Raw genomic sequence first — 23,814 nt, forward strand, 5'->3', positions numbered from 1 at the left:
TGGCAACAGTCTCGGGTAAGGAGTGTTACAGGATCATACTCCCAACATATCTCGATTTGCACATGAAAGTAAGGATTCATAAATATTACTTGCTCATATTTGTTTCTCACCATTCATACAACATTGGTTTGAACTCACATTTCATAATTCGTGTAAAATACATAAGTAGTCATAGGCACAACTTACTCACTTTCCTCCTTTAGTAAACATACAACGTAAATGAAGCTCGTGTTTCATAATTCTCATTTAAGTACCTGTACACTCACCACATGGTCATAAGTTCTCTCATTTCGATATAAATCATAAATCTTCCGTTGAACCATTTAGAATACTGCACGATATTCAATAGCCCCAGACATGGGATAAGATGCTGACACCATATCCCAGACATGGTCTTACACTAGCTAGTACATCAAAGTCGATGCCATGTCCCAGACAGGTCTTACACTGACTTTCATATATCAAGGCCGATGCCGTGTCCCAGATAGATCTTACACTTGCTCTCATCTATCGGTGTCGATGCCATGTCCTAGACAGGTCTTTCACTGACACACAATAAGCTGACGCCATGTCCCAGACAGGTCTTATACTAGCTTGTATATCTCGAGGCTGATGCATGTCTCAAACATATCTTACACTAACTCTCGTCTCAATACAGATGCATGTCCCAGACAATTCTTACACTGGCTCACATTATGTAGCTGATGCATGTCTTAGACATGTCTTACACTAGCACACATATCACCCAATGTCATGGCATGAATATCCAATTCTATTTCTAATGTTCAATCGGGAGTCTTTATTACATTAATTTCTCAATATCCATACTCATATTCACAATCAAAACAATTTATGCAATATCAATTCAATTACACATCATAACAATATAGTTGCATTATTAACATACAACTTACCTCGGATTACAAAACGTAGGCGACTAGTCGGTTTAATCTACTTGCTTGGCCTTCTCCCGGTCTAGGTTCAGATTTTGTATTTCTTGATTTAAAATAATAAAAATTCACTCATTTAATAACTAAATAAATTTAGACAATCAAAAATTCACATTTTTTGTAAAATGGCCATTTTGCCCCTAGACTTTCACAAAATGACCATTTTACCCCTAGGCTTGAAAATCGATTTTTATCGAATTTCTTCATGTATTAAGCCTAGAAAAACTCTTTTTACTCTTATAGCAACCCAAAATTTCCATTATTTCACCACAATACTATCTATTTTACAAATACTACAAACTAGCCATTTTGAGGTGTTTTTCATGAACACCACTTCACAAAAGTTGTTTATTAAGCAACTAAGATTCATTTTCTTCCATAAAATTTCAGAATATATCATAAATTATCTTATGGTGAATCTCTAAACTTTTAACCATTTTGCAAAATAGTCCTCTCAATAGGTAGCTCATGCTACAAGGGTTCCAAAAGTACCAAAATCATCAAAAATAACCATTTAAATCACTTACTTAATAGAGGAATAAGGGGCTGAAAGTTTCAAGCTCCCATGGCTATTTCTTGAAGGAAAAATTGGTGGAATAAGGAAGAAAGAAAAAAAAGATGACAACATTTTCTCTTTATTTTATTTATTAGTCAAATACATCACCTAATGCCAACAACCCTTGATTTTTTTGACTTTCTTTGTTTCAATGGCCGCCTATGACTTAAAAATTGGCCTATTAGTATATTAAATACCCCTAATTTATAATCTATGTCCATTTAACACCATTTTCCAGCAATTCACAACTTTTCCCTTTATGCGATTTAGTCCTTTTTCAAAATTAAGCTTCCAAGCGCTAAAATTAATCCATCAAATTTTTCATGCACTTGTATAATCATGCTATAACACCAATTTAATAATAAAATAATTTTTTTGACTTTGGATTTGTGGTCTCGAAACTACTATTTTAACTAAGCCCAAAATCGGGCTGTTACACAGCCGCATTATCTTCCACTTTATCAAAAAATCCATTCTCCATGGCAAGCTCTCTATTTAGCAACTGAATGTGAATCAACACTTTTTTTATGATGAAAATGTCATGCAATCATAGTTAAATCAAAACAAAATAAGTTAGTATACAAAGCTAGAATTCAAATAAAGCAAGAAATAATAAATAAATTGCCTATTCGGGTAACCATTAGGGCTTGGTGCAGTTCTACCTAGGGTAAACTCTTAGGGATCATTATATGTGGTTCGGTTCTAAAGTAAAGGTACCTGAACCGAAAGATTCCTCGATCCTTACCCATTATAGGCTCATGCGAATCGAGTTCGGTTCATGGGAATACATTTCCCTATGGCTATACGGAGATAAAAATCTCACGAAGATATAGGTACAGACGATCTTCTATCCTATACGGAGGTGAAAACCTCATGAAGGAATAGTTTCTCACACCCACTTAAAAGGGTAAAATCCACCGATTATGCAATGCAATATGCCGAGATATATTAAAAGACTCAAACCAATAAAGCAAACATATCGAAATGATGCAGACCATAAAAATGAAATGCAATGAAAGGATCGTAAGTTTAAATCGAATTCTCAATTTTCGACAAAAAGACAAGAAATAATCAACTTGTGGCTTGACTCTCTTATTTTGTCCCCAGTGGAGTCGCCAAGCTGTAGAAACCATTTTTTTTGAAAATCGACTTTTTTTTTGAAAACGAAAATTGGGAGTTCCACCAATCCTTTTTATAAGGTGTGATCGGATCACCTCATAATTTGATCGTTTTAATAAAATGTTTGATTTATTAAAACAACGATTTTTGGTCTACAAAGTTCAGAAAAATGGGTTTGGGAGTCAGTTACGCACGAGGAAGGGTTAGCACCCTCGTAACGCCCAAAATTGGCACCTAATTGATTAATTCATGTCTTAGTGTCGAAGGTTGAGAACTTGAAAATAATTTAAAGAATACGATCTCTCTTTGCATTAATGTTAATTTTGCTTACAAATTGCTTGAAATAAACGTTAAAGGCCTTCTCGTCGTGAGATGACAAAATGTCACATCCCGTAAGTTAAGACAGGACATCTTGAACCTTTGAGAATAAGCTTGCCTTTATTTTTATTTGAAATCTTACGTATTTTAATTTTAAAAGGATATTCAGTTATTAGAGTTCAACGAGAAAATCAAAACCCCGTAAGTTAGGGTAAGATTTTCTCGAACTTCCAAATATAGAACATTGCCTATTTTTTCGAAAATTTATTTTGAACAATAATAAGTGTAATATTAAAACGATAAGTATTTTTCTCATTTTGGGGTAAAAGCGGCTAATTTCATAATGCTTGTAGCGATTTTAAAATGGTTATACTGGATAGAATATTTAAATAACACATAATAAGTGAATAGAGGAATGATATGATAATATCAATGTAACTATAATGATAGTAAGAATATTAACTGTGGTGTAAAATAAATAAAGTGATAAAATACATAAAAATAATAAAATAAAAATAAAGATGTTAGATGCCTTAAGACGATTATAAACGTAAACGATGCGAGAATGATAAAAGAAACGACAAAGTAATAAAAATAAGATAAAAGTAATGATAATAATAATGAATAAAATGAACAAGTAAAAAAATAAAAGTAAAGAAAATATATAAAAGGGGTAATAAATAAGTAGATGAACAAATATTAATAAAATAGTAATAATAATGAAAGCATACACAAGAAAAAAATCAATGAAAGGAAATAAAATATTAACAAAAAAAATGACAAAGACGATAAATAAATGAACATAAGGATTGAAGCAAAATAAATAAATAAATGAATAATACATGGATAAATGAGTAAATGAATAGATAAATGAATGGAATAAATGGAATAAGGAATAAATAAACAAGTGAATGAATAAATAAAATGACGTAATTAAAATAAGAGGTCTTAATAGTAACTAAAATAAAATTAACAGGACAAATAGAATAAAATAAAACAAAAGGGGCTAAAATATAAATAATAAATAATCAAAACAGGGTCAAAGACTAAAATGGAATGCGTAAAAAGGAATAGGGATTAACTGGGAAAATATCTCAAACCCCACTGAATGCGCTGTATCCTTTGGTAAATCGAAGGACCAAATCAAAAATAGAATGATATTGCATGGCCAAATTTAAAAGAAAAAAAAATTAAGGCCTAAATAAAACGCTCGCAAAGAGACAGGGACTAAATGAGAAATTATCCCAGCCCTTAAAGTGCGGCGTTTCATAGAAGACTGAAATGAAACAAGAGCAAAATTATGCGGAAAAATTTTAAATACATAAAGCTTAAATAGGACTAGATTGAAAATTATAAAAAAGGAGGAAGGATCCAAGGGATAAATATCCCTTCCAGGCGAAAACACTCGAATCCTAGGGGACGGATCGAGTCGTGCCCCGAGTCGTCAAAACGATGTCATTTTGACGTTTGAACATCGGCCCAAAACGGCACCGTTTAGGTCGCCTATTTAAACAAAAAAAATCGTTTCTTCCTTAAAAGAAAACCCCTCCCATTTTTTCTCTACAGTAGGCCCTAAGGCCGGCCAAAGGTTCGACTGTCGACCACCGTGGCGGCCACCGATCGCGGCGATGGCGCCGCCATTCACGATGGCCGAAGAGATAAAAAATTTATTTCTTCTTTCAAAAAAAAAAACCTCCCATTTTTTCTCTGCAGCAGGCTCTAAGGCCGGCCAAATGTCCGGCCATCGGCCACCATGGCGGCCACCGGTCGCCAGCGCCGCCGTCCACAGTGGCTGGAGAGATAAAAAAGGTAATTTCCCCAAAAGTGCCATCTTTCATTAGAGATAGCAACCTCTTTCGTCTCATGACAACAAAAAACGTGAAAAGAAAAGGGTAAGGTTTCTCCTTTTTTTTATTTTGTTTTATGTTTTTATTAAAATAAATTAAAAAACTAAAAATAAAAGAATCAACTCTTTCAACTTTGAAGTCTGTTTTTTTATTAATGTCGTCTGTAAAAAATACATCGATGATTTTGTGGCTTTTATAGTCGAAGATTTGATTTTACACTATTGTCTAGGCTATTGTTTCTCTGCTTTGTGTCCTCCTTTTTATTTTGCTTGCAGGTATTGGAGAGGTCAACAGAGGGGGGACTTTGCCATTTCGGTGCAAGACGGCCAAGGGTGCCAGGTCTCGGGCGTTAGGTGCGCTGCGGAGGCATGTGGGTAGCAGCAGATGGGTGCGGCGCACATGGGGTATTAGGGTTAGGATTTTTTCTAAAAAACTTAATGTTATGGGCTACTGGGTCTGTAATTTTTGGGTTTGTAAGATTTTGGGTTTGTAATTTTATTTAGGTTTGTACTAGACTTTTTTTTTTATTTGGACTTTAAGAATTTTTTTTTGTTTATTTTGATGGGCCCGAGCAAATTGGGTTATTGCAAGTTACTTACGTTATCGTTTTCTTACGAAGTGCTCACTGTACCATTAACCTTCGTTACCTCCCTAACGGTAGTCTAAATGAGTTTTAAATGTCAACTAGGATATCCAGTTGCAGAGATGAAAATAGGTTTTTAATTAAATAAATTTAATTTGGACTACCACGTAGGCCCATCGTTAAAGAGGTAACGGAGCTTAATGGTATAGTGACACCTTCGTAACAAAATAATAATGTAAATGACTGAAACATAACATTTCAAATATAAATAACTAAAATATAATCGATACAAACAAAAGTGACTATTTTATAGTTTACCATTTAATTTATATATCACTTAATGGTTATATTTAACTTTTATTTTTTATAATTATCAAATTGTATTTTCACATATTACCATGTCAATAAAAATTACAAATAAGATACTACAATGTATAAAAAATATATAAATAAAATAAATCTCGTTCTAAAATGTTATAAACTTATATTGATTTTAATGAATATCTATTTAATAATAAAATATTAATAACATAAACCATTTTATTTTTATTTTTCCTTCCATTTCCCTCTCTCGTCATTTTAATTATTTATTTACTTCACCTTCCCCTCCACCATTCCTTTCCCACCTGATTCCACTTTCCACAAAACATTTAAAAATGCCGTATGTCAATATAAGAAGCGACAACATGTATAGTGTTTTTGAACATAATTTATAATGTTACGATATTATCATTTTCCACTATATGCTTTTTACGTATTTTTAAATTTATGATTGTAACTAATAATCATAGCAAACAAACCTATATATTTATGAGATAATTCGATAATTTTTAAAAGTGTAAATGAATTTTGGTCAGATATATATAAATTTTAATTTTATGTAATTTTATATATTAAATATTTTGATTTAATTTTTATAGAACATTAATGTAATTATTAATATAACATTATTTATCCTTAACATATTACATATACAAATAGTGATATATGTATTCTATATAAAATTAAAATTGATGTATTTATTATTTAAATTTATAAAGTTAAATCAAAATTAAAATTTTATATATACATTTAAATTACAATTAAAGTCTCATATGTATAATTACACCAAATTACACATTAAACTAAAATTCATGTATAATTTTAATATTTATCCTTTTAATATTATTATACATTTCTATAATTTAACTTATAATTATAACATATATTCAAATTACTAGATTATAACACTCTCGTAAAATTTTAAATGATAAACATATTTGTTAAAAGTGATATTAAATAAAATTTTAGTTGAAATAATAAAATTAAATGTCTAAGATTTATTGTGTCATGGGTTCAAAATTCATCATAATTGAGTTGTTATTCATTTTTTTATATAAAATCGTATAATAATAAATAAATAAACAAGAGTATTCTTGTAATAATATAACTTACTTTATAGAAGGGTATTTTGATAATTTTCTAAATTAGTTGACTCCCCATTGACTCATGAAACCAATTAAGTCGTTTAAGCTCTTGATTGAGATCTTGTCACAAATCAACTAGACACTAACACTAAAACCTTTGACTCGTACAAAATAACAAATATTAATCTGAAGGTATTTTTATATTTATATATATATTTATAAAATATTATTATAATGAAATTTGAACCTAAAATGCATTTTAACCAAAGCCTTATTTAGCTTTAATATTTTTTTATAAATATACATGTTATATTAGCTTTTTCATCCACGTCACGAGTGTACTATAATCAAGTAATCTAATATCATTTAAGAGTTTGACTAAACTAATACTCAATTTGATTAAAAACCATGTATTTATAAAGTTACACTATTAAAACCTACATATAATGAGATTTGAACTTAAAACCCATATAATATTTAAACTTTCAACTTTACCACTTAAATAAAAATAGAGTTGTTCATGGGTCGGGTCATTCAGCCCCATTCTCGCTCGAAAAATGAGAGAGTTTGGGCAAAAATATAGGCCTGTTTAGAAAATGGATTGAGCCTCGGATAAGATTTTTTTGAGTTTGGGTTGGCTCGAATTTTCATTAAAAAAATCCTTATTCTTTCATGTTTTGTTGTTGTTTTCTCACTTTTTGCCACAATTTTGCTACCATTTTATTATTATGTTACTACTATTTTGTTGTTAATGTTTGGATATTGTATAACACTTGTTTTATTGTTAATTTTGCTACTATTTTAGAGGTATTTGCTTGTTAAGTTGTACTTATCTTATTGTTATTTAAGTACAAATATTTTTTAATTTATTTTCAATTTGTTGGAAAAATTTTATTTTAATATTTTAGTATATTTGATATATCATATTTTTTATTTTTTATATAAAAACAAAAATTAAAAAATTAATACAGGCAAGCTAGACTTAGACAAATATTTAAACTTATTTTTCAAACTGAGCTAAAGCCACACTTATCAATCGAACCTAAAATTTTATTACAACTTTAACTCAACCTTAAAAAATATGGTATGATGTAAATGTGAATTGAATGAGTTAACTAAAATTTTATAAATAAATCTTGATTCCAATTGAATCAAATTAAAATTAGAGTGGATGGCTCCACTCACATAGCATTACACTAATTCAATTCCAGTAGAGATAGATTTTGTTTTAGAGTATAAATCTCACCATACTCTTGACATTATGCAAATTCACACATTTACCAAGGATAATGACGAATATCCATGTTGGTCTACTTTTGATGCCAGCCGCTGTAGACCATTAACCCCTTTGTTTTTATACACATCTTTCTATATTTGATATCAATTTTTTTAAAAAATTGATTTTTATTATAAATTTTGAAGTCAAAATTTTATTTAAAAATATCTAATCTTTATTCATGAGGTTTAGACACTACACACCTATCTGGTCAATATAAAATTTTAGATTTATTTTTAGGTTTAGATTCGGTTTAGTACGAAAAATAAACTTAAAATTATGTTTAAGTTTTATTCAAATTAAAAATACTAAATCTAAATTTGATCTGTCTAGCCCGTATTTATTTTTTAAAATTATTTTATATAAAAATAAACTTAAAAATATAATACATTAAATACATTAAAAATATTAAAATAAATATTTCCTAACAAATTAAAAATACATTAGAAAAGCCTTTATACTTAAAAACACTAAGATAGTTGTAACTTAGCAAAGTTGCAAATTTAATAATAAAACATGAGTTATACAATATCTAAACAATAATAATAATATAATAGCAATATAATAATAAAATGAAAGCAAAACAATAATGAAACAACAACAAAACAACTAATTCTGACTGGCTCGATCCTGAACAAAAATAATTTTACCTGAAACTTAACTTGTTTAGAGAATTAGTCTTATTTTTTTGTCCAACCCTATTTTTCAAGTTTATATTTTATCAAAATTCTCTTACTTTTCAAATAAGCCCTCGAACTTGGACAAGTGACTCAGACAATGATTAGATTAAAGACACTATTAGCAAAAGCTAAGGCACTAGACCTTAAAAGGTTTGAATCTTATTCTTTCTTTGTTGTATTGTATATTGGTTAAGTTTTATATTACGATTGATCATAAATATATATATATATATATATATATATATATATTTGTATATGTATTATAGTTGTGGGACTTTAAAAAAAATTTAACTCCAACACAATAAATTTGGGTATAAGCTTATTATTCATGTGGCGACAAATTTACGATAAAAGTATTATGAAGATTCTTATATTAGAAATCAAATTATATTTTATCTTTTTATTAAAATTTAGACAAATTAATTCTTATACGTTAAATTAAAGAATAATTAATTTTTCTATTAAATATTTATCAATTTTTAATATACAAAATAATCAATTTATTTTTAATCTAATATATATGATTAATTTACATTTTTTAAATATAATCAATATCATACAATTAAAATATAAATACAAATGTGAGTAACTATAAATATTAAACTATTACAAATGGACAGTCTAAGCAACTATTCGATTACAAACGGCCTAGTGATTACAATCCAAAATAAAATTTACAAACTGAAGGAGCTAACTGGATAAAAAAGTAATCCTTGGATGCAAAGATTTAAAAATTTCTTGCAAGCGACACGTGGCGACGCGTATAATCTCTTTATTTCTCTCTCTTCCGACGGCGTTTACTAGCCAGCCACTCTGTCTACCATTATCACGTTTTTTTTTCTCTCTCTTTAGGTCAGCCGCTTTTCGCTCCCAATTTTTCTCACCTAAATTTTCCTAGGAAAGTTACGGAGAAAAAGAACAAAAGCGTTTCTCTTTGTTAAATTGATATTTTCGAAAACCCTATGCTGCTTTAGCTTTTTTTTTGAATTTTGATGGATTCTGTTCCACATGCATCACTTACCTCGATTCTTTAGCAATAGAGTCGCCATGGACTCGAAAAGGAGCAGAAGAAAACCTAGACTCGAGCGACGCAATGCAGCGAAGGACATCGATTACGATGCGGGCTCGTTTTGTTCGTCTCTCGATGATTCTTCTTCTTCTTCTTCTCCTCTAGTCACACGATCGCTCGATTTGTATCAAACAAGCTTTCGTCTCGAAGGAACCGACGGAGAGTTCGATCGAATTTGTCGGAGCTTGGGCCTTAATGGTCCTGAAGATTTTTCAATCCCGACCGCCGCCTGGGAGGCCCGTAAGATCAGATCGTCGTCGGATCTTCTGCCTCGGTCCAGATTAAACCGGTTGGATAGTCCTAAAGAAGAGACAGCTCTAGTAAAAGGCGGCGCGGGCGCTGAAGTAACAGTAGATGAATTGGCTGAGAGGGTTTTGGCTACTGAGTTGACTCGGAAGGACTCGTCCGAGTCGAAAAGGGAATGCTGCTTTTCTGATAAAATTGCGGTGGATAATACTACGACAACCGAATTGAAGTCAAGCACGTCTTGCGTTTCGAATGTTGTTGTTGGAGGGGGGAATAGTGGAATTAAAGGGGATAGGCCACCGTTTTTAAAGCCACCTCCGGGAATGAAGCTAAAAGCGATCGATAACGGCTGCTCCACCTGGGATCTGTTTAGGGATTTCGGCCCCGATGACGATAGAGGGTGTGCGATTCCGGTTAACTCACATTCGTCTTCCGATGACGAAGAATATAAAAGAGAGGACGGTGGGTTTAATGAGGGAAATACTAAGGAGGAAAATTTAATGAGAATAGGAGACAATGCGGTGCTTTCAGAGTCTTGTTCTTTCACAACTTCGAATGATGATGATTCTTCGAGTACTACAACAGAGCCTATGTCAAATATTTCTCCTAACGGTAGGTTCAAAAGGACAATTACTTATTGGGAGAAAGGTGAGCTTCTGGGAAGTGGATCATTTGGATCGGTTTACGAAGGGATTTCTGAGTAAGTGATTTGATACTCTGCCTATAATATAACATCCATTTTCATTTAGTAGCTTTTGTTGCAAGTTATTTTATCTTTGGGCACCTTATTTTATCTTTTGTTTCAAGCATCTGGGGTTAGGAAGTGTTCTTGGTCTTAGTTAAGCATTTAAGAAAGCGCCTCTGTATGGCTCCTTTCTTCTTTAGAGAGCACCTTCTTACATGTTTGGCTTGATGGATTAAGGATAGTAGCATCTTAGGATTGCTAGATTTCATTTATATGGTGAATTCCAAATGTGACTACTTTTTGGACATCTCATGTTTCTGCGTCTTGAACATGAAGGTTTGATGTATTTTAGCCTGCACTATCATCTGTCTTTAAGTGTTACTTTGTTTTTGTTTTTTATTTTTGCTGCTTGAAGTTTTGCATGATTGGACCTACATTTTTTGTGGGCAATTTGTGAATGGTAGTAAGTCCTGTTTTAGAAATAGATTTTGATTGTCGATTCAAGTATATGTTTTTGGTGGTATTATTTGGTTAGGAACTTTTTCCTTGGAGATATCTTGTTCTGTATATAGATTTCAAGATGACGAATTTATTGTTTACTGTTTTTGAAGACATGAGAAACATAATTAAGGGAGGCAACACTGCACTAGGATTTTTGAGATTTGGAGCTAATTGTAGAGATTTTGGATTGTTATAGGCTTTAAGCTATATGATGACATTTACTTGGGAGTTACAGAAAAAATCACTGATCATAATTTTTTTCATAATAGTGTACAAAAGCATATTTTATCCTAGCCAGCAATTAATTGGTTTTCCACTTGTTCAGTAGATCATGCATTTCTTTAGGGAAGAGATATTTTTCTTTCAGTGCTATATTAATAAGTTATCCATTCGTTTTCCTGTAGTGATGGATTCTTTTTTGCGGTGAAGGAAGTTTCGTTGCTTGATCAAGGAAGTCAGGGAAAGCAAAGTGTTATCCAACTTGAACATGTGAGACAGATCTTGGCTTTTATTTATTTAAATTTTCAGTTTCTTTTATGCTAATCAATCTTTTTTCTTGAAATATCTATTTTCTTCTTTTCTGTCCATTTAATTTCTCTCTTTCCTTTCTTTTTCAGGAGATTGCGCTTTTAAGTCAGTTTGAACATGAAAATATAGTTCAGTATTATGGCACAGATAAGGTACTAATTTGTCACATTTACCATAATCACTTGAATTGATAACTTTGGTTATTCTCTGAATTTTGAAAAATTGGTTACGCTTAATTTTGTTTTTAGTTTTCTTTCTTGAGTTTTAGGACAGAAACCTCTCTTTGTTTTTGTCATTTCATTTGTAATATTTTAGCCTCCTTTCCTACTTTTTTTTTTCTCATCAAAATAGATATTAAACAAAAAATTCAAATATAGCCATTTGCAATGTATTTTTCTCTAAAAATTAAATTTGACAGAATGTGTATATCCATAGAAATTTATCATGGATAAAAGAAAACATTTGCTATCCTGTGGCCTACTGTAAATTTATCACGGGAACTAATTTATCTTGGACTTAGGATGTTTTGTCATCTGTACCCATTGAAAGGTTATATTGCTGCTGCCGTTTGAGGCTATTTTGCTAATCTTAGCATTAGTGCATTATTGCACTACAATTTGACTGTTACATATCTACCTCCCCTGTATATTCTTGTATTCTGAGAAAGGCCTTAATGCCAAAGTTTATGTTTAAATAGCCTTACTTGTTTAGCTATAGAGAGATGGTTGAAAAGAAAAGAAAAAGATTGTCAGCTCAATGCCAAATATTGAATGACTGTTGATGCATGTAAATCGCTACATTTATGTGTGCTTCTTGGAGTATTATCATGCTAGTTATGCAAGTGGGGTTGTTGAATACCTTGGCTTAACAGGATGACCTTTTACTTTTGTTTTGTTAATTGTCTAACTTCCATCTTTCGATTTTTTGATTGTTGCAGGATCAATCAAAATTATACATCTTTCTTGAGCTTGTAACCAAAGGCTCCCTTTTGAAACTATATCAGAGATATCATCTTAGGGATTCTCAAGTCTCTGCATATACAAGACAGATTCTGCATGGATTGAAGTATCTTCATGACCGAAATGTGGTTCACAGGTAAGTCGAGACTTTTTATGCTGCTTCTCATTTAATTACCATATTGCTTAATTTTATCTATTTATTTTGTTTGCTTGATCTAGCTAAATGTGAAATTTTACTGCCACTTTAGTTGTATGTTCTTACATGCTTATGTTACTTCATATGGAAAATTTGCCCCTTTAATGTGAACTTTTTGCTTTACCCAAGATTCCTTATCTCTGTTGATATTCCTTCTCAAAAGGCATTTAAAAAGTCAAGAATGTGATATACTTTGATAATAGAAGTTTTTCTAAACATTTTACATATCATTTTGTATTTATTTTCCAAAGGTTGGTTGCCTGCTTGATTTCTGTCCTTTTCCCTTGGTATTTGTTATAGTTTTTAACGTTGGAACTAAAAATTGTTTGTTCTATGTTATGCTTAAGTTACCATGAACTTGAATTAATTCCTTGTTTGTTGATACAGGGATGTTAAGTGCGCAAACATATTGGTAGATGCAAGCGGATCTGTGAAACTTGCAGATTTTGGGTTGGCAAAGGTTTTTTCAACTCTTACGACCCTGGTTTTCTTTCGTTTCTTAGTAGCTTCTAAAATGATCACAGTAATGATATTGGTGCTGGTGTTTGTCTTCAGGCAACCAAGTTGAATGATGTTAAATCATGCAAAGGGACAGCATTCTGGATGGCCCCTGAGGTTTGCTTCTATCCTTTCCACTCAGAAATGATATATTCTGTAATAGTTGTTGTTTGATGTGTGTTGAGCATCACATTTCCTGTATTAGTGATACTGCTCAAGATATCTAGCTTAGTTGGAATACTCAATAATGGCTATGGTGACAACAGGAATGATAGAATATGTTTTTAGCTAATATTCTCCTATCCGAGAGATACTGGTGGTGGTATTTTAGCTTTTAGGAATAGTCAATCATGAATATGATGAAAATGAAACAATTTCTTGGCCAATGTTTCTCTATATAGAGAAAAATGTATAAATCTCTCTTGCTGATCCAACATAATTTCCCAGGGCTTCATTTACATGAACAATGAATACTTATTTTTCAAAAAGTAAATCTTTTTAGCCACCAGGAAATTTTGAACAAAGTTGTTTTTGGCTAGACAAATTTCATGGACTAATAGTTGCAAATGCTTGATTATGGCATTTCTCCCATTGTGAAAGATGCTGGCTCCTCTTGAGATCAGACCTAAATGGTGTTTTCTCTTAGATGAGTTTTGTTATGATCATGGGTCTGAGATCGAGTTACTAGGCAATTAACAGGAAAATCAGATTCGACAGAAGGGTCTTTGCCCTTGTTTCCATTCCAAGTTTTGCCTATGGTGATGGAACACTAAGGGAGTTGCTTACCTTAATTTTCTGGAAATTCAACTTGTTTTATTCCTTAGTTAATTTCGTCATAAATAAAGGTTTACAGTAAGAGCAACCCTAATTTCCTAGCATACTAGGAAAGTTTTGTTTTCAGCTAATAGAGAAACCTTAGGAAATAAAATAAAACCAGAATCACAATCCAATCAACCTCCTTGATTGCGTCCTTGATTCTTGCCTTGATTCTAGTGATTCTTTCCATAGGGAACAAGTTCCAGTGCCTTTTCCCCGGAAACATGGTTACCATTGTTGCCTTTGCTATGGTAGTTATTTACTTTGTGACACATACTACCAATAATGTTTTGTTGATCATCAGCTGTTGAATTACAGGTTGTCAACCAGAAAGGTCAAGGGTATGGACTTCCTGCTGATATATGGAGCCTTGGTTGTACTGTGTTGGAGATGTTAACCCGTGAAATTCCGTACCATCAGTTGGAATGTGTATGTAGCTTTTCTCTGTAATATAAATTATTAAGTGATCTAGTATAAAAGTAGAAAGAATAGGCAATATGGAAATTTGTATGTTTTCATCACCAAATGACGAAATGGCTTATAGAATTTTATGGCATGAAGTTGGGTGAATTCTGTCGTGCACTGCGATGGAGAGCTATGAACAAGTATTGTTGTTAGTTAAATTTTTTATATTCTCCGTTTTCATGCATGCAATTGTAGCTTGCTTAAATATTGTTATATTGTTAATGATTTCTTGTGTAACTCAAAACAGATGCAAGCATTGTTCAGAATTGGTAAAGGTGAGCCACCGCCAATTCCTGATTCTTTGTCAAAAGATGCACAAGATTTTATCATGCAATGCTTACAAACCAATCCTGAAGCTCGGCCAACTGCTGCAAAGCTCTTGCAGCATCCATTTGTGAAGAGGCCTCTTCCATCGCACTCAGGCTCTGCATCCCCTCATCTTGGCCGGCGGTTTTGATTGTTCAGCCTTGAAACTAAATTGCAACAAGTTATGAGGTATAAATATTTTCTGCTTGTGTTATATTTATTTCTTTCCTTGCTATTGAAACTAGTCTGTTTGATCAGACCTGGAATCTGCCATTTTGTCACAATGTGTTGTGTTTTTAGATCCTAAGATGCCTAAAATATAAAGTGAAAATGGTATATTGATTCTTGTGAAACATGTGTTTGTGAAAAGTTTGTTTGACTTCAATTCTTACACAGATGTTTATTCTCTTTGGGTGCCGCTATGTCCATGATGAAGAAGGAAGACAGCTTTTCGTCCATAAGCTCAAATGCTTTTTACCTTTTACTTTTGCCCCTAAAGACTAAAGAGTCAGCACAAGGGTAGGAAAAAGGAGTATGAGGCATTCTATGGGCCCTTGTCATTTCCGTAGATCGAAAACATCATGATCCCACTACAATGTTGTACAGAAAAGAACTGCGGTTGAATTATTTGTTGTGATTTTCCCTGTTCTGAAATTGCTTTAGTTTGTTTGTTATTTTGGGTGTAACATTATAATTTTACTAGGAGAAATTATTGTAAGAAATAGAGGCACGCACTATTTATTTGTAAATATGTATCGCTCTAAATTTTTTATGGAAATTAGTACTAGTTACATTTTAAGTACATATTCAACTTGTTTGCTATCTATCAAGGACTGGACGTTTACTTAGCTGCCGTTGGATGATGAAATATATACCTTGATCTTAAGTAATTACATAATAGATGGAAAAACTTTTTGTCACATAGAAAAGAGTGATTCAACTGGATAAACTATGCTGATTTATACCATGAACTTGTCAATTTGGATGTTCTGGGTTGGGGCAGAAGATTACGAGGGAATGGATTTAAGTTTTATTAGCTAAGCTTGGTTGGCATTTGATGCATGAACCGATTCAGTTATGGGTGAGGGGTGACTGCAAAATATTTGGGTCATGATGATTTTTTTACCGTTACAGGTAATAGCAGTAACTCCCATTTGTGGCGAAGCATGCTGGTGCGAAGGGTCTGTTGTGGCGAGTGGGTAATGGGGCCATTACCAGGTTTTGGCTTGATTGTTGGACAGCTGATGGACCCCTTCTGCAGCATTTTAACGAGGCAGTGTTCGGAGTTGTTGAATGTTTCGGTTAGGGAGTTTCGATTGAATCTTTGTTACTTTTGCCTATGATTAACACAATGCTGCCGAGTCATATTGTTGGTCAAGTGCTTGCCAATCCGGGCCGAATTAGGGTGGAGCACGAGGATATATTAATCTGGTTGGGAACGAGTTCTGGTGAATTCAGTCTAGATCAGCTTACCAAATTTGGATGGGGTGGGATGATGTGTCGGACTCGATTAATGTTGAGTTATAGAGGATACCAGCGCAGGCAAAGATCAAACTGTTCGTCGCTTGTTTGGCAGGATAGGCTATTGACTAATGTGGCCAGGAATATACCGGAGACGGAAGCATGTCGGCTTTGTGGTTGTGTGGGAGAGGATGTTATTCATATTCTTTGGGGTTGTAGAGCGGCTCAAGTCGGCTTTGTGGTTGTGTGCGAGAGGATGTTATTCATATTCTTTGGGATTGTAGAGCGGCTCAAGAGTTGTGGAGGCGTTTTTTTGGACGACGAGACAGCTTGATTCTTTATCTTTTGCGGATTGGTGGACAGTTTATCTTATATGATTTAAGAAGCGGCGGGTTGGTCATTGGTGCTGGCCTCTATTGTTCTCAACTCTGTGTTCGCGGATATGGAAATGGAGGAACGAAATGGCCATTGCGGGGCACTGCTGGGCACTCTTTGTGAAGCTCCAGGCTATTGGGTCAATTCTGAAGGAAGCTGTTGCTGCTGTTTCGGGTGCTGCTGTGCGCAGCAGGAAGCTTTTTATGCTTGGAGTAAACCGGTGGAGGGATGATACAAACTAAATACTAACGGACGAGACGGAGGATTGGTGATTGGCTTTACTGTTAACTTGGGTAGTTGCGACATTGTGTTGGCTGAGTTATGGGGTATCTTTCATGGGTGTAAGCATGGAATGCTGGCATAAGGTCTGTTGTAATCGAGTCGGACTCAGAGGTGTCGGTCAGGATGATCCAGCATGGAGTTGGTAGCTGCCATCCTCTGTTTTCCATATTTGAGGGTATTCATCATTTCCTACAAAAAGACTGGCAATGGAAATTGTCGCATGTGCCAAGAGAGGTGAATTTTGTGGCGGATTGGCTTGCAAATGATAGCTTATCACGTGAAAGGGATTCGGTTCCCCGGATGTTACTAGCTTGTATTAGCCGATGCGGCGGTGTTGCGTTTCCTAAACTAATTCCTTGATTATTGTACTATGGAGTGTCCCTCCTTTAATCACCAAAAACAGTATTGTCTTAAATATATAAAAAAATCTTTCAAATGATGCTCTTCGACGTTTCTTCTCGGAAAAGTTATTAAATTTTATACACAATCTTCCAAATTAGCCTACTATCAGTAATGCATGGTAATAGATTGAAGATAATTTGACGCATAAATGGTGGAAATCTATAACGTGGGTGGCCATCAATAGTTGCTACTTTCAGCAGTAGTATCGCCAGCACTTCCGAGCCAATGATGAATAACAGTTGAGAGATGAAGCCGAAATCAAGGGATATTCTCAATGGATCATCTCGAAATCAAGTGAAAATTAGTGTGGCTTGAACTAGATTATATTAATTAGTTGGACTGAACATCGATCGAGATATTAGTTCGAAGAGTGACAAAAAATGATTGACCGTAACTCGTACAAATAGATTAAATCGGATTTAAAAACCAACAATTGAAATGGTTGAATCAAATTTTATATTTTTAAATATTTTTTAACAATTTATTTATTTCAGATTGGTCAAAAAAGAACGTACCCATGTCATGAAAGAACAAGGTACATAGACATCAAACCATCAGTAACAAGTATAATCTAACCACAGGGATGATAAAACATTAAGCGCAAACAAACTCAGATACAAAGCCCAGCAAAATAAAACACAAGCCCAAAACTGAGCTCAAACCATAACCTCAAAATAAGGAATCCTAGCTGCCACACTTGGGGAAGGGAGGGAGAGGAAGGTTGAAGTTGCACCTGACCCGCACAAGAACACCGGCGGGGACCATGCCGTCAAGAGAAACATAGCCCGCCAAAAAAGAAAACCTTGAAGACAAATGAATTAGGGAAAGGTTTCGGTTGTCACTAATATTGAATTTTAACAACCTCGATCCAATATCCCTAATTATTAAAAAAATCGCAGTGTAAAATTGTAGTGAAAATTATTTATGTATTTTGTCTATTAAAACAACTCTTTGGTATGGAAATTTTGCATATTTTTGAGATCACTAGCATTAATCTCAATCAATCCAATAAACTTGGGTAAGGCCATTACACAAAAAAGCACAATCATTTTTTTAGTTATAATATCAATAGCAATGTCACATATTTTAATTTTTTTTATGTCAATCTATAATCAAATATATATTACACCAAATATATGTTCAAATATAAATACTTTAGAACCTCTTGTGATGGCTCCAGGTATGGCTTGAGTTTGAGTCACACTAATTGTGTTTATTGTTCGGGCTTTGCTCTGTTATTACAATACCGAATAACATAACTCAAATTTTTATTTTTATTTTGTTCAACAATATCACAACCAGAAATATAATATGTATGAGAGTTGGAGTCTACGTGATGAATGCTTTCAATAATTCACAATAAATTTTCTATACGTAAAAGTAGCATTAAAATTTTTATACAAGGAGTCAGATTACATATTGCTCTCTATTCAAAAAATAAACAAATTAATCTCTGTACATTAGATCAAAAAGTAAATTTGTCCTTATATTAAAAATTTCATCCACTTTTTTTTGTTAAAAATTGGTCCATGTATGTCGACATGAGGTACCCATGACATGCCATGTGTAACTATCTGATTATTTTGTTACCACGCTAATTTTTAACAGTAAAAATGTATGGAATTTTTAATTGAAAGGACTAGTTTGCTCTTAGATTTAATGTACAAGAATTATTTTGCTCATTTTTTTGAGTCAACGGGACAAAATGCAATCTAACTCATAGTACAAGGACCTCCATGGTACTTATACCATTTGTCACTTTAATAATTTCTTTTATAATTTTTTCTTCTACTATATACAATAGGGGTGAGTATTCGATCGAGTAAAAATTTTCGAGTTAGTCAAGTTGACAAATCCTATTTTAGTAACTGAACTCAATTTAAATTTTTTCGAATTAAGTCGAATCGAGTCAAAAAATTTCGAGTCAAATCGAGTCGAGTTAACGAATCCTATTTATCAAAACCATTTTAAATTTGAAAAACGGGAGTCGACTTAAAAACAAAAATGGAGTCGCCACCAATCTTTTCCGAGGTGTGATCGGATCACCTTGAGTTTGATCATTTTAATAAAATATTTTGATTTATTAAAACGATGATTTTGATCTACGAAATTCGAGAATAAAGGTTCGGGAGTCAATTACGCACGAGGAAGGGTTAGCACCCTCGTAACGCCCAAAATTGGTACCGAATTGATTAATTAATGTTTTAACGTCGAATGTTTGAAAAGATTTTAGAATACGATCCTTTTATGTTATTTTTTTTAAAAGAATACTTGAATAAATTAAATGAAATGCTAAGACCCTCTTATCTCGAAGAAATAAAATGTCACACCCAGTAAATTAGGATACAACATTTCAAACCCTCGAAAATAAGTTAGTCTTTTAATTTTCAAAAGTTATGCATTTAAGTTTTAAAAAAAAAAGATATTCGGTTATTTGGGTCGAATGAAAAATCGGAACCCAGTAAGTTAAGGCACAATCTCTCAAATTTTCAAATACAGAATATTACCTTTATTTTGAAAAAACTTTCGAATAAAAAGAAACAATTAAACGAAAAGCATTTTTATTTTAAACAATAATTTACTGAATAAAATGTCGCACTAATAAATTACAAAACACAAATACTAAAAAAACAATTAACGAAAACTACAAGATGGACCAATTTTAAAACTAACATAGACAATCAAAAGAAATGATAATAAAATAACATAGTTAATAACGCAAATAATAATAATACATTAATAAAAAATAATACGTTAATAATAATATTAATGGTAAAATAGAAAATAATATATATATATATATATATATGAGGATGATGAAAGTATGTAAGTAGTAATAATAAAACAATAATAATAATAATAATCATAACAAATATAAAAAGAAAATATATAAGCTAATGAAAATATAGAATTAATTAACGATAATAATAGTAATAATAGAATCATGCTAACAGTAACTATAAACATAGTAATAACGATTAAAATAATAATAACAACAACAAAATAGAAGACAATAATAATAATATATTAATAACAATAAAATAATATATGGGAAAAAAATATATAAGAAGATATAAATAAATGATAAAATAAAATAAAGGTATATAATGTTTTAGGTAAATAAATAAATAGAATGAAAATATAATAATAGTAGCAATAACAGTACAAAACTATTTAATATAGTACCATGATAATAATAAAATAATAATAATAATAATATGTTACTAATAATAATAATAAATAAATAATGGTAATAAATATATATAAAATAATAGTAACAGTAATAAAATAAATATAATATAATAATAATAATATATAATAATAATAATATTAAAAATAATATTCTCCCCCTCCCTTCTAAATCCGGCTATTGGTCTGGCCTTGCTCCGGTCACCGGACCTCCACGAGCTGCCATCGGCACCACTGTACACGACAGCCGGACCTAAAAAAAAATCCTTTTTCGGTAATTTTAAAATGGGTAAGCTTCTTCCCTTTATTTTTACTTTCGTATAAAAAAAATAAAATAAAATTGAAAGAAAAAAAATAAACAAACAAAGAACTTAAAATGAGAATAGACAAAAAAAACCTCTTTTGCTTTGATCCTTGATTAATCTTCAAAAACTAGCCCCCTTTATAATAGTTTTGAATGGCTTTTATAGCCAAATTTTACAACTGATTCCTCTTTCTTTTTGCAAGCAAGTGAGGTGATGGAGTTAGTGGGGTGGTTTAGTGGTCGGTTTAGTGGGGTGTTGGAGTTAGTGGCGTGATTTAGTGAGGTGGTATTTGGGTTGTAAATGGGCTTTGTATCTTGGATTGTTGTTTATTGGGCCCTACACTATTATTTATATTTAATGTTGCATTTAGATGGACCGATTATTTAACTGGTGGACGAAGTACAAGATTATTTAACTAGATGAACAATATAATAACTTAATGGGTAAACATTTATCAAAGCAATATAGTTTTGCCTTTTAACTTAATTATTTTGAATTTTAACTTTTAAAAAAGTAAACATTTATCAAAACGACGTAGTTTTGTCTTTTCTTATTCAGATTTTTGGATAACTCGAATTGTGTAATTCATATTCGAGTTAAACCGAAAAATTTAATTTTTTATTCGAGTTGATCCGAATAACTTGATTAACTTAAATAACTCGAACTATTTAATTTAAAATTTAAATTTTTTATCGAATTTTTTGAATCGAATTAGATTTTACTCACCACTAATCTATAATTAGACTTGTCAAATGATCGGGTAGCCTGCCCAGTCAAGTAGGCCCAACTTGAGGATTTTCACACCTCAAATCGACCCTACCCAAATAAAAAAAATAATTTTTAAAATTTAAACTTAATTATAAAAGTATATAAAATATAAATTTTAATATTTTATTATTAATTTGGATAGTGAAGCAAAGTGGGTCGACTTAAAAACAGACATGAAATATTTTTCGAAATCATACTTCAACCTGAGCTGACCATTCTATTTATAATGTATATAAACATATATTTGTATTCGTGTATATCTTAAAGTAGTGCTGCAAAAGGTTTAGCTTTTTTTTTAAAAAAAAAAAAAAAGAACAAGATAAATACTATTTGGTCGCATGAAATTAACGAAAAGGATTATTTCTTTTTCTTTTTTTTTTGGCGCAAAGAAAATATTCTAAAAGTCATAACCTGGAACCTACTGCACTTTTTAAGTTATGGACTCTGCAGTATCTTTGTTGGATTCATGAATCAAAATCACCATAATTGTTTCATCCATTTTCTTCTTCTTCTTCTTCCTCTTTTTTTTTTTTTTTTATTTATAAAAAAGTGATGATAATCATTCCACCAAAAACCCTTTTTTGGCAGAATCTTGAATACCAAACAATGTGCTATTGATGCTTGTTTTAATGTTGGTGATAATGATAAACTACAATAGATAAGTATATATATTGTTATACCTGTATATAACTATCGAAATTTATTACTTTAATGGTAAAAATATCATAGAGGTTTTTACATTAAGTATCAAATTACGATTGGTTTCTCTAATAAAAATAGGTAAATTTACATTAGATCAAACAAGAAACTGATCTTTTCTATTAAAATTTGATCCAAATCTACTCTTAAAAACTAGCATGAGTGATAAAATAATCAAATAATTACATGTTAATGTACAGAGACCAATTTTAACAATAAAATAGATAAAATTTAACAGAATAATCAATTTATTCTTTTATTTAATATACAAAATTAATTTATCTTTTTTAATAGAGGAAGCAAAATAACATTCAACTCCTAATACAATAACCTCTATAATATTTTATCTAACTTCATTAATGCCATATGTCATTTTTTTTAAAGTAAACACAGTGTCGTCTTTATTTTTTATTTTTTACTCTACAAGTTAACTGTACCTGTATGTTATAAGAATATTGGTGACAGCAAATTATATAACACCATCATTCCTGGAAACTTCATTTGGCATGTTAAATAAGGCAATCACAATGTTTGCAATGGCCAATCAACTTTGAACACATGCTGAAGCACATGTTACCACCCAAGTGAAACAGCCTTTTTTAGCTAACAAATTGCATTTATTGAATAAAACTAAAAAAAGAAAAAGTGAAATAAATAATGAAGTAGTGAAGCAGCCACATAGGTATGAACCCGAAATATGAGGTGCCACTTGATCCATTCACAATTTGTGAGCTTATATTCCCAGTTTTCTAGTCAAAGCTGAATGCAAAAAGGTTCAAAGTGTATATAACATTGAATCCTAATGTTGTATAAACCCCCCATTGTATCTCCCCTTCCCACATTGTCTTTGATATTTTATTATTTATTTTCCTTGGAGAATCACATCGTACAAAAATAAATGTGAGGAGCAGAGTAGTTTATAATTGAACCCCAAAAAGTGTTAAAGAAAGTTGGCCCTAAATCTATGGACCTCATTCAAGTATTGACACGCAAATTTGTCTGCTATAAAGTGTGGTATGTCAGGCAAAGCAGTTGACGGGCCACCAAAAAACCAAGGGAGCTTGGCTCATCGTTTCCCCCAAGAGCCAACGTCCCATTTCTTTTGCTTGCCCCTTTCTCCCTAATTCCTCCCTTCCCCAGTTGTGATCTTTTTTTCACTTCCCTTTTCACTATTTTTTTCCTCGTTCTTTCTTTCTTTTCTGATTTGATATCTTTTTTCTTTTATATTTCCTAATTACCTCGAGTTTTGATTAAATTTGGAATTCTTAAATAGGAAATATTTTTTTTGATATTGAATATAAGTATCATAAAGACACATGTATTTTATTT

At 31.8% G+C, this 23,814-nt stretch overlaps 1 protein-coding gene across 1 annotated transcript; it reads left to right on the forward strand.

The window, feature by feature from the left end:
* The first annotated feature begins 9,506 nt into the window (after positions 1-9,506).
* LOC108460650 (mitogen-activated protein kinase kinase kinase 1-like) lies at positions 9,507-15,808 on the forward strand. The gene is made up of 9 exons (XM_017760228.2): positions 9,507-10,750; positions 11,641-11,725; positions 11,854-11,916; positions 12,702-12,859; positions 13,307-13,379; positions 13,475-13,534; positions 14,552-14,662; positions 14,946-15,193; positions 15,401-15,808. The coding sequence occupies exons 1-8, from the start codon at positions 9,744-9,746 to the stop codon at positions 15,153-15,155; spliced, it is 1,767 nt and encodes a 588-aa protein (XP_017615717.1). The 5' UTR covers positions 9,507-9,743; the 3' UTR covers positions 15,156-15,193; positions 15,401-15,808.
* The last annotated feature ends 8,006 nt before the right edge of the window (positions 15,809-23,814 follow it).

The sequence above is a fragment of the Gossypium arboreum genome, chromosome 3, assembly GCF_025698485.1.
Source record: "Gossypium arboreum isolate Shixiya-1 chromosome 3, ASM2569848v2, whole genome shotgun sequence".
NCBI classification, from domain to species: Eukaryota; Viridiplantae; Streptophyta; class Magnoliopsida; order Malvales; family Malvaceae; genus Gossypium; species Gossypium arboreum.

Excerpts from the sequence above, each read along its gene's own strand:
- LOC108460650 (XM_017760228.2), top strand. The coding sequence starts at position 9,744 with ATGCATCACTTACCTCGATTCTTTAGCAATAGAGTCGCCATGGACTCG. Across the intron at positions 11,726-11,853 it reads GTGTTATCCAACTTGAACAT|GAGATTGCGCTTTTAAGTCA; the intron begins GTGAGACAGATC and ends TTTCTTTTTCAG. Across the intron at positions 12,860-13,306 it reads GACCGAAATGTGGTTCACAG|GGATGTTAAGTGCGCAAACA; the intron begins GTAAGTCGAGAC and ends TTGTTGATACAG.